At 40.1% G+C, this 12,357-nt stretch overlaps 1 protein-coding gene across 1 annotated transcript in view; it reads right to left on the bottom strand.

Annotated features, from left to right (window-relative positions):
* The window catches only part of CSTPP1 (centriolar satellite-associated tubulin polyglutamylase complex regulator 1), an 81,647-nt gene that overhangs the window by 48,743 nt on the left and 20,547 nt on the right, over nt 1–12,357 (bottom strand). Inside the window, exon 3 of the mRNA XM_063332779.1 lies at nt 6,108–6,238. Coding sequence (XP_063188849.1) covers nt 6,108–6,238 — 131 coding nt within the window. The remainder of the gene's footprint in view (nt 1–6,107; nt 6,239–12,357) is intronic.

Raw genomic sequence — 12,357 nt, 5'->3', positions numbered from 1 at the left:
ATCACTGACCCATGTGCTCCTACTTCTACAAATGATTACTGCAATGCATTTTAGATCTATGTCATGCAACTTACAATGCTTCTAGATATACCTCACCAACTCTACAGTGTGATCCTCTACTTATTTCCCCACAGCTGCAGAAATCTTTTCTCCTGATATTCCAGAGTCATCAGTGGATCCAGGCAGAGCTACATTGATAGGTCATAAATAGCAACAGCTATAATTGTAGGGCAAAGTAACTGCAAAGTGAATAAAGGCTGGCGATCAATCATTTCAGCCAAGGCTATTTCACTGAAGAATAAGCTTCCAGCGAACACAAAATCCACAGCTTATTTATCTTTAGGACATACTATAAGACCTTACTGATTCATAAAACTTTCCTACAATAACATGGTATAAAGATCTCATCTGGTTTTAAAAACAAAAGGGAAAGGGCAGACGATTCTGATGTTTGCTGCGATCATCCCTGCATTGTTCTATGCATCTCACTAAACAGAGATTGGCTAAGCTACAACTGGAGACAGTGTAACAGCTTACAAGGGAGGGACTAAAAAAAAAAAAAGGGGGGAGGAATTTAATATAAAGAGTTACATGTAGAAGCATTAGAATGACACTACTGAAGGAATGGGTTTTGGAACCTCAAGAAAGTAATCTTGCCAGCAAAATGCATTAGAATAGCATCTTTCAAAAAGAGCTGGGAGAACAGTGGTCCTTCTAGCTCTTTTCAGCCTCCAGGTCACATGAATCACATGGATAAGGCATTTCTTTAGTTTTTGTAAAGAATCTACCCTTCCTGGTGAACTTGAGAAGAACTAGTCAGAGAGACATACCGCTCTTCTCATTCTGTGGCAGAGATTGTGTGGTTGGTTGTGGTAAGCCTTACTTCCACAAGCTCCAAAGGTAGTTAGGCTTCCAATTTCCTAATTCAAGTGTGCAGAAGCAAAGAGGCAGCCGCTGCACCACATGATGAATGTGAAAGAAACAAAATAAGTTTCTAGGAAGATTTTATTTCAATATAAGCAGTAAAAGTACTTTTCCTCTTTTTTGTCTGACAGGGAGGTTAGAGTTTGCAAAAAGGATCCTCAACCAATACAGTCCAACATACTTTCTGCAGCAGTTTTACGCTTCAGTGGTGTGTGCATCTAAATAAAGTGACAATCAGCCCTGAGTGGAAGGAAAAGATCCTGTGTCTGGTGTTGCACCATTCCACAGCTACACCTAAGGTACTAAACGTCAGCTATTTCTGCTGGAAGCAATTTTAAATTGAAGGGAGACAAAAAAAAAAAAAAGAAAGAAAGAAAGAAAAAAGAGAAAAGCTGTTGAAAAGCACCAAAGAAAGCTGGGGCTCTAGAAAAAAGTGCCAATGGTCCTGACTGAGCTTTCTGTTCGCTTCTCAATACATCAGGCCTGGAACAAGTTTCTCAGTGCAAAATTTCTCTAATTGGCTGGAAAGCATTTAAGGAAAAATCTTTTTAATTAAAACCAGAGAACCAACAAGACATGAAAGCCATGGGGGTTGGGAGAGGCATATGTTGACCTTATGAAGCTTCACAGCAGAACTCTGCAGGGGCTGTTTAAACTGAGAAAGCACAGTTTTAATTAAAGAGTCCTGAGGAACAGACAATTCAAAAGAGCAGGTCAGCTAGATTTCAAGAGGTCAATTCAAGCATAAGCAGAGGGAAAACAAGACTTCTGGTCATTTTGCCTTCCTCTGGGAGAAATCTGTTGCTAACTGAGCATTATGCTCTGTGCTTCTCAACACACAAGCTAGCTGTCCTCTAACCACCTCTATGGGTGTTGTATATCATTGATAAATGTTTGAGGGAGGGAAGAAGTGAAGTCTACCCCAGTTGCTTGACAGTGGATCACGTTCTAAAATAAATCTGATTTCCCCCCCTCCCAGTGCGTGAACTCCCAGATATGCTTATGCATACTTGAAAATAGAACTCTGCATCTTGCTAAGTTTCTAAAAACAGTGGGAAATCCTGTAAAAGAAACCAGATCCGGCATATCACCAAACAGAAATCCTTTTAAGAAAAAAAAAAAAACAACCGAAAACAAATAAAAAAAACACAAAACTTTTTCTTTACTTTTTGAAGCTTGTTATGTTACTATCTCATTTAGTGAAGCTAGTAATTTTTCCTTGCTATTTCAGGACAAAAGGAAAAGTAAATCTAGTCTCCAAACAAAAGGAGTTATGAAGGGCAATGTAACTAGACCCCATCAAGTAGCAGGGCTAAGATAGAAAAGCGTAACATAAAAGCTGCTGCATTTTTCCATGAAGAACTACTTTCCAGTAATTCAAAAGGATAAGGAATTAAGTAGAAAATTAATATCTACAGTAATTTCCCAAGAGAAACAGTAATGTTAGTGCACTTCTATTAGCGTATACATGGTTCTGCACATACATGGATTATTACGTTCAAGTATTGCTTCTGTTCAGACAGACCTCTCTTATTTGCCCTTTGAGAACTCAACGGCTAGATGCATCTGCTTGGGTGAACAAAGTGCATACGCCAAGTCAAGGCACGGTTATTTCAAGACCGACAGACACAGCAGTAAATTTTCCTGCATCGAGGAGGAGCAACCATCAGCCAGATTAAGCAATCAGTTCACTCATTTGTAAGACGTTGTCTATTTTTCTGAAGTCCCAATTAAACACTCAGAAGCGAGAACAGGGAGATCACTCAACATTTACCATCATGGGCAAAACAGACTCATGTCGGTGAAATTAATTTAATTTATTGCCAATCAAATCAGAGTAGGACAATGAGAAATAAAACCAAATCTTAAAATACCTTCCCCCCCCTCAACCCCTTCTTCTTCCCGAGCTCACCTCGCTTCTGATTTCTCTACCTCCTCTCCCCAAGTGGCGCAGGGGGATGGGGCATGGGGGTTGTGGTCAGTTAATCACACGTCGTCTCTGATGCTCCTTCCACCTCACTCTCTTCCCCTGATCCAGTGTGGAGTCTCTCCCATGGGAGAGAGTCCTCCATAAACTACTCCAATGAGAGTCCTTTCCACAGGCTGCAGTTCTTCACAAACTGCTCCAGTGGGGGTTCTTTCTACAGGGTGCAGTCCTTCAGGAACAGACTGCTTCAGCATGTGTCCCCAATGGGAGCACAAGTCCTGCCAGCAAACCTGCTCCAGCATGGGTTTCTCTCGGTTTCTCTCTGCACGGAGCCATGGGTCCCGCCAGGACCCTGCTCCAGCACAGGCTCTCCACAGGATCACAGCCTCCTTCGAGCGCATCCACCCGAAGCGGAGGGTCCTCCACAGGCTGCAGGTGGATACTTTCTCCACCACGGACTGCAAGGAGACAGCCTGCTTCACCACGGTCTTCACCATGGGCTGCAAGGGAATCTCTGCCCCGGTGCCTGGAGCACCTCCTCCTCCCCCTCCTTCTTCACTGACCTTGGTGCCTGCAGAGTTGTTTCTCTCACATATTCTTACTCTTCTCTTCCAGCTGCTGTTGCACAGCAGTTTTTTTCCCCCTTCTTAAATATGTGATCACAGAAGTGTTACAACTGTCACTGATCAGCTTGGCCTTGGCCAGCAGCAGGTCTGTCTTGGAGCTGGCTGACATTGGTTCTATCAGACACAGGATAAGCTTCTAGCAGGTTCTCATAGAAGCCGCCCCTGTAAATCTCCCCACTACAAAAACCTTACCATGCAAACCCAATACACTCCTGCATATAATACGATGTTTAAATTGTCAAAATTGTATCATCATAAAATGAGATGCAGTAGCAACAAACCATCTGTAGATAGAGTCATGATTCCATGCAAACTTGTATAATTGTTTTTAATTTGATATGTACATAAGGTTTTGTGTTCTAGTGCAGTGATCATAAAGAAACAACTTAACAGTAATTTCTGTATTAATCCAAATAGAAGATGTACCACCAGCCATGCTTCTAAAGAAAGCTCCACGTTGAAAGTCTTACTTGCTTTGGGCAACACTTAATCTGACTTTTTCTGTTCTTGAGAGACTCATTCTGTAGTTCAGATCACCAATGATCTCACTTCTGGTTGCTGCTATTTGTTGTATTACATGATTCCCTCCCACACTCATCTAAAAGCAACGTATTACAAGGAAAGAAATCCAGATGTAGTCTATGCCTGAATGTGGTAATGACCATATTTCACCCACGTTGCACAGGTTCAGCAGCTTCTTAGTAAATGAGTTTGGTTCTTAAGATGACTATGTATGTTCTGAGTTCCCTATGTACAAGTATAGCAGACAAAATCCCATAGCAAGTAAAACTGAAATAAATAAAATCAAGGTTCTAGTCTGTAATTACCAGTAGAGAATCAGAGAAATTGGATTTAGTGGATGAAAATATTGAGAGCAAGCTTCTCTGAAGTGATGCATTTCTGTCCCTAGTTAATGTAAAAGTAAAATGTATATAAACATATAAATATACAGGTAAACATGCCATATTTGCTCAGATTGAAAAGTGCAGCCGCTGGACTTTAAAGTCCGAAAAATATATGTTGAACTCTTAAGGCCACAACCAGAGCATAGTAACGTCCACCTGAGCTTTTGTTCCCATGCTTCCCTTTTCCCTTCAAAGTACCTTGGTGATTACATTTTCTTCCACAACCTTTTCCTTATTCACATAAAGCTGTTAAAAGTAAAAGAGAAGAAAATATTATGTAACTAAAACTTTTTGGTTCTTTTCAACAAATCCAGGTGCCCATCATCTGGCTGAGTCAGATGCTAGATAGATGAAGCTTAATGAAAACTTGCGTTGAAAGTACAGCAGTGGGTATTTTCCATCAGATAGGTTCTTCTCAATTTGTCAACAAGGTTCAACACTGACAGCTGCAGTTCTGGTGGATGACTTCTTCACTATCATCTCTAATTCTCCTACAGAAATATGTTCTAGGAGCCTACCCTTTACCTTTTCTGACTATAAACTGGCCTCAAATCAGATATGTTGTCACTGCATACTGGTTAGATTAGTACCATACAATTTACCTGAAATCTTAAAAATATTATCCATGAACTAATATAAAGGATTTAGAACTTAACAAGGTATCTACGACTGGGAAGAAGGCATTACAGACAGCACAGTCAGTCACTTCAGTAGCTAATTACCCAAGGATCTAAAATGGCATATGTCAAAAAAGTCAAGTCATTATTTATAGTCTTGCAAACTCTGTTCATCATGAGCAAAGCTTAAGCAGAAGGTGAGGTTTTATCTATATTTAAGAGAACGGTTCTAGTTTTCCCTGCAACAAGATGTGAGGCTGAATAGCCTGAAACAAGTGAGGCTTACACTAAAAAAAAAAAAAAACAAAAACAAACCCAAAACCCAAACCATCAAAATTCTTATTTGTACAGCAACATCCAGTGCATTTTATTAAAATACTAAATTAAAAACTAAAAACATAATTTTAGTTGCATGTAGTTACATGAGTTTATTTTGAACTCTCGCCAGTTCTGTAATACCTAATATACCAACTGCAGCATAAGAATAGCTAGTACAGTGCTGAATAGTTATTTTGGCATTGGAACTTTTTCCTTGTGGGTAGGGTTGGGGAAGAGGTCACACAGTTGTCAGTGGTTCCCCTTCTACAGCCATCAGGATCTTGCAGCATCATCTAGGAGATGTGCCAGGACTAGCTTGCTCAGGTGGCAGCGCTCACCACCCTACAGCCCAACACCACTATATTCTTTACCTCCTGCAGGGCTCCTAGTCAAAGTACTTGTTACCACAACTACCTAATAATCTACTTCCCTCATGCTCCATACCCTATATTCTAACCGTCTCCAGGTCTGCTACCCTCCTCCCCCAGCACATATTTTTTTTTCCTATCCATCCCCATGCACAGGCCAACAAATATCCTTCCTCTGATCTACTGGTGCTCGACATGCTGTTTGTAATAGAAATAGCACTGGCAACAAGGTGCTCCTATATTACTTTATGCTGTGAGCATTTATTAACTCTTCCACAGGCAACTGTGATGGTGTCTCCCTATTAACAATGTTAGAACATTAGAACACAGTGTGAAGTGTCAGTATTTGTACTGCATTAATAGCCTAGCTAATGATTTTAATGTCAAGGTAACAGGACAGCAGCAGATACTGGAATACTTGCCTCCATTTTTCCCCACTGTTCGGAAACACCTCCAGAAGGTCCGAAGAAAAGATGCCCTGTTATGAGGGGTAGCTTGAACAAAGCTGAACTCACGGAACAAGATGTGTGTTCCTTGACGCACGCTGTTAAAACTGTGGAGATAAAGTCAAAACAAGAGAACGTTAGAAAGCTGAACCAATGTGAATGCTCTGGGGCCAGCTGGAACAGTAGCAAGAAAACCACTGGCAGTTACATTTTGTGAAACCAAATCTCCAAAGCTTATACCCATCTGTTCTCTAGAGAGAAGACTATTTGCAAAAACCACACATTGGAACTTAATTATAGGAATTAGAGGTCTGTGAAAGTAAAATTCATTCTAAAGAATCCCAGCAAGGGGTGTCCAAGAGCCACTTATTTGAAACCAATCCATTGGAAAATGGCTGGCTAAGAGTAACTGTTGTTTATCTGACCAGAAGATGCCCTTTCTTTTAGTACCATTTGAACTTCACTGCTATTCTCATCACAGTTTTCTGCAAAGCCACAAAACAAAGAAAAAAAAAATCCTCTTTAACAGAAGCCTCAAGATTTCATTTCTAGGTTACTGAAACTTGACTGTATTGGATGTATAAAATCTACTTCAGTTGTCATGAAAAGCAGATTGACACTTCACTAAACAATGCTTTGCACTAGTGTATTTTGAAAAGACTAGCCAGTCATTATGACAGATAGTCAATTTGATATTCACATTCTTGTATTTTAGTACAAATTTCTCATATTTGAGTTGTAAGCACTTCAGGCTAACATTAAAGTAAACATTTGTCTTAAAAAGGTTTCTCTGAAGTGTAAGAAGCTCTCCTTTGGGCATGGTAAAGCTCAACATGCAAGAACAACAGAAATGCAAATGCAAACATTATATACCAAAAGGTATAATGACAGGGTTGCCTCAAAGCCAAATTTTGTGCATTTCACTCTGCATCGTGCAAGTGGGACAAAGCTTTCAAACACTCCAGAGAGATCATTAAAGACATTCACTTGGGACTGCAGCTTAACTCTCCCGCATAGGAGAGAATTAATGAAAAGACACAAGTTTACTTTCATCACAGCAGAACCTCACCATAGGTAGCATTCTCCATAACAGACAAAATCCAGTGGTCAGCGTGAACCCTCTCAGTTTGCAATTTTAAATAATCTTTTTAAATATAAACAGTTTAAATCACTTTATCCTTTACAGTATAGAAAAGGGTCTCACATTTGAAAGAGAATTATACCAGATGGAGTTGAGCAAAATTAAAAAGTCATGTAACAATTCGGGAGCTGGGGGCGGGGGGGGTGTAGAGAGAAGCCAATTTGTTTTTTTCTGAAAAGAATCACAATTTCTGTTTTTTAAAGTCCTGGTTCTCAAAGCCATGGGAGTAGACGGAATTTTTTGTCGTGTGTTGAAAGCTAGGTGCAGAACACTGTTTCTACCCCTCCTACGCAGAAGGAAATGCAACTCAAGTAGAACAAGTACCATCACCTTATGATTAAGAAACACTCGTGACTCTTGAATCCTGGAATTAGGAATACTCTTTCTTTAACTATCATGGACAAATATATTATTTTTTATTTATGAAACTTTATTCATGGACCAGTGCTGTACAAACCAGGGGAAAACACAGCCATTGCCCCACGAGATTAAAGTAAATAAATAAATCATGTGCCTGCTGAAAATATTCCAAAATTACAGGAAAGGGCTCCCATGACTACCATTGTAAGTAAAGAGTATCCATTATAAAGTGCTGTAGCTCACTGCCTTAGAGTGAATGAGTTCAGAGTAAGGGAAAGTAACTTGCATAAAGTCCCACAAGATGTCTGTGACAAAGCTGGAAATGGGATTTCAGATCTTCTCATCCCAAACCACAGCCTTTAAGACTTTTTTCATTTTCTATTTGCATTGTTTTACTGATAATTTGACAGGCTGATGAAGAAAAGAGGGATACGAATGAAAGAGAAGAAACTTGGTGTAATAGGAGAAGGCAGTTTTCAGAAAGATGACACACGTAAGGGAGGTGTTTAGGAAGAGAAATAAGATGAAGGCACAGTGATACAACTAAATGCACCAAATTATGTTGCTCAGAACGACTACAGCACATGCAGCATCTGGAAGCAGATTGTGGCATGTCTGGTCCTTTCCATTACAGTTGTAAAGTTAACATATTATTAATTCACAGCAAATAGCCCTACTATATTACTCCTTAGTTCTAATAAGTGAAGACTCAAGCCACTTGCATTTACAGCATGGGATGGCTCTAAACTGAGCAGGCAGAAGGGTATGATATCATTTGTTGTTGCTTATTCAGTTAAAAGAGTGGGTGGATATGTTGGAACATTAGCACACCTGGATGTGCTGACAGCCAAGTGCCGCCAGCTATTGAGTAAAAGGTACAATATTTCTTTCATTCCTCATTTCTTGCAATAAGATTTTGTTTAACTATACAATGGAAAGATTTTCCCCCAAAAGCTCAAGTCTGTGAGCATGGGAGTTAGAATTTTATCCTGGTTAAGATGCTGTCATTTCAGAGGCACTACTTTATAAATACCTTCTTGTAAGTTGTAGAAGTTCAGCCCAAAGGAGCCATCCCGTGATGGAGCTATCCAGCAAGGAGCCCAATGAGAAGTCAACAGATCTATTCTCAGGCAGGGTCAAGATCACTAAGAGAGACAGGAACACTACACATTTTGAACAAACTATGTATTTTGAAATTCCTTTATCATGGGTAAGTGGACAGTACAAAGATAACTTGGCCACCTTCTCCTTAACCAGAGGCCCAGAGGTGAAGTTACTGTTAATGTGGCAAGTAGTAAAGGCTTGCAGGTAAACCCTTCTGGAAGAAATGGTGACAACCCAAAGCTGTTGCAGGTATTCCATCAGTATGTAAGAAGTATCACCAGCATCTTTCTTACTGATTTTTATAGACATGCAAACAGATGTCTTTCCCAGTTTCTTTTGAATGCAAAAATAAAACAAGCTACAGACTCTAAGACAAATAGCTTAAGCAAGCAAGATATCAACAGCAAAGCAACGAACTTAGCTCAAACATTCTCAGCAAGTTTAACAGCTGCTGAGATTCTTCTCTTAGGATTGCTCGGTCTTCCCTCTATCTGTCCTTCTCTCACTGATCATCTCATACCCTTAGCAAAATTAGGTGGCCAGAGCTTATCAGCACATTCGCAGGAGAAAGACTTACAAACAAACTAGGGTATCTCAAGAAGGTACTAGTTTGTCCTTTATCATTTAGAAATGGGTTTGTGAACCAGAAGCAGGGAAAATAATTTTTAACTTCTCTGGTTAACCTCTTCTTTCCTCCTTTTAGGCATTTAGTGCAGCCATCTGCAAGAGATTCCTTCAAGAAGAAAGCTTTAAACAACTCTGCGAGTCTCCAAGACTCCTATTGAAGACCTAATGGTTGCCCTGCCCCTTTACATTACCAGTAAATAGAGTAGGCAAACTAGAACATTAACGAAAGTTACTAATGATGTGATTTTATTTGTTTTGCTGAAACTGAGACTAGAAATTGAACTGAATGTTCATTAGTTAACACCAGTTCACTGCAAACACTCATATTTCACATAAGAATTGTTACACAATTGGGTACTCTGTTAAAAAAAAAATGGCTTTTCCCATTCACTTGTGAGAATATTCTGGAGAAAGACGAGAGAAAAATGAAGTAAGGTCTTCACTCAATGGGAAGATCTAAAGAAATTTTACAGTAGGGACTTTAAGATGCTTACTTATTCACTCCTTTCTTTTACATGCCCCAGAGCAGCCAAACCACGGAACAGTCTCTTCCAACACCACTGCTGAGAAAGCTGCGTCTTGCAGCACACACACAGCCTACGCTTGTGGGATGGCACATGCACGTGAGAGGAAGAAGAAAAGTCTTGGGAGGACACTGTGATAAAACGGCCCCAGCTCTCAGAAATGGCTGTGCTGGGAACTCTAGCACTCAGGTGCTGCTTCTCTGAACAGAGCTGCTTTCAGTAAGGCTTTGTCTTTTGTGCAATTACATTTCGGCAACTTGCCAGAGTTCAGAAACTTTCAAGCACTCTTTTCAAACCTTTGGACTTCCAAATAGATTGTAAAAGTCCCAGGATGCTATGGTAACATCCCAATTGAAACCCACTACAGTAGTTAGCCTCTGCCTGCTGAACTCGAGCAAAGCCAAATATGCACAATGCAGAAAGAGTCCCAAGTCCCCGAGAAGGACAGAAGAGCTTGCCAGGACCCTGCTGTCCCACTAGCAGGTGCCACCTTTGGTTACCATGCTAAGAGCTGAATGAGTTCACAGGACCCCTCCTCTACTAAATGGAAAACAAGGAATAAGGACTGTTATTCCTTAACTTACAGCGTTACTGCTTGCATTTTCCATTGAGAGCACGATGAAGGAAGAAAACCCCACTTTGAAGGCTTATGCTGCTTCTCCAGCACTAAAAATCTCCCCATACATGCACTACTTTTCTACCCAGTTACACAGGTGTCTAAGTTATTAAAACAGATTTGAGTGTCTTAAGCAAAAATAAAGTAGTCTGAAATGCAAAGTTGCCACTGGAGGCTACCTCTATACCGACTGAAACATCTGTAGGGAAAAACAGTGCAGAGGACCTGATGTCAACATTATGGGTACCTCAGGGTTCCTTTTTCCTTCAAATACACTCTGGATTAGCTCTAGTTTGGTCCCATGGGCTGAATGCTCATTTGCAGTTGGAACACATCTTCCAGTTTAGTTTCATATGAAAGGAACCCAGGTCACGAGCTCCAAGACTGCTTCATGGTGTGAACCAAAGCACAGTAAGTAGGGATAATCAGGAGTATTAGGATTAGAGACTATGGTACAATGGGTAACAAAGAACTAGCTGGAGCAATAGAAAATACTGAAATTCAAAAGGCTTTAAAACCCAGGCAATTTCTGTTGTTAAATAACTCATACACACACAAAGCATCCTCAAGCGACCAATCACACTCACCCCAAGGCTATGCTCTGAAATAGCTAAGTGAGGTTTACCTTGCCTGGAAGGAGCCCTGAGAGGGAACATTTAAAACTGTAGGCACCAGTGGAGAAAAAAAACAAAACAAAAACAAAAACAAACCAACCAAACAAAAAAAACAAACACCAAACCCAAAACAGTTTCACTGCTGTATTCAATAAATTACTGCCGCATGAGCATAGTTTAATTGAAGATCATCTTATTCTTCACCTATTGGTTTAAGTGCACTACACTATGTGCAATATTCAGACCAATCATTGGACTATTTCTTTACCTATCCCTCTTGGAAGGCAGAGTAGGAGCACTAGCATTCCTCAATTCAAAGCTGTTGTATCAAGTGCTTTTTATAATTCCATCGATATTAACATTTGGCCAATGAAGTCAGCCTCAAGGAAATCACCGTCTTCCTCTAATGAAATTAGCAGTGCTTTTTAGGCACTTCCTCTGAAATGTGTTAGCAGTGTTAAGACAAAACAGATGCTGAAAGTTATTCCTGACAACTGGCTTTAAGAAAAAATCCTTTTTTAACAACCAGGCAGATAGGAAATCATTAACACTCTTAACATTTTGGAAAGACTGGGTGATGTAACACTGCAAATACAGAGACTGGATTTTTTTAGATCCTTTCTGTCCCACCCACTCAAGTTTATTTCAGCTGAAGGGTGTGGAAAGAGGGAAAGGAGTGACACAAATTTTGATGATTTGTTTTCAATCAAGAAATCTCTGCATTCATGTCAGAGTTAATACAGGTGGTACAGAAATTATCCCAAATACTGTTTGAAAGGAAATGAACCACAGCACCACAGCACCTGTGACACAGCTCAGAGTAGGCAGTGATCAAGCATTCTTATGTTGCTTTGTAGCAAATCAAACCCTCTGAGACCAGTCTACAGATTCTGGAGAAGGAAAGGATTAAAAGAGTTGCTGTGCTTGCTCTTTATTACCCGAAAGCCCTTTATCTTTTTTAGAGTCCCCCTCCCTTGATTTTTCCTATGCTAGGTCAGTAATTTAACACCTTAAAGCTTTCAAATCAAAAGGCAAAATGACCTTACTGTGTTGAATTATTATCCCAGGATTTGAAAATAAAAAAAAACAACAAAAAAAACCCAAAAAACAACCCAAAAACCAGCAAACAGGATGGGGGGTGAAATCTCTAAAAACAGAGGCCTTTTGATCAGAGCAGCATCCTGCAGTTTGCTGTAACTCAAGCTGGCCATTCTTATATAGTAGGAATTAAGGACTCCCC

This window comes from Chroicocephalus ridibundus, chromosome 4 (genome assembly GCF_963924245.1).
Source record: "Chroicocephalus ridibundus chromosome 4, bChrRid1.1, whole genome shotgun sequence".
Taxonomy (NCBI): Eukaryota; Metazoa; Chordata; class Aves; order Charadriiformes; family Laridae; genus Chroicocephalus; species Chroicocephalus ridibundus.
Note: the sequence above shows the minus strand (reverse complement) of the source record. Positions and strands in the feature narration are given on the sequence as shown.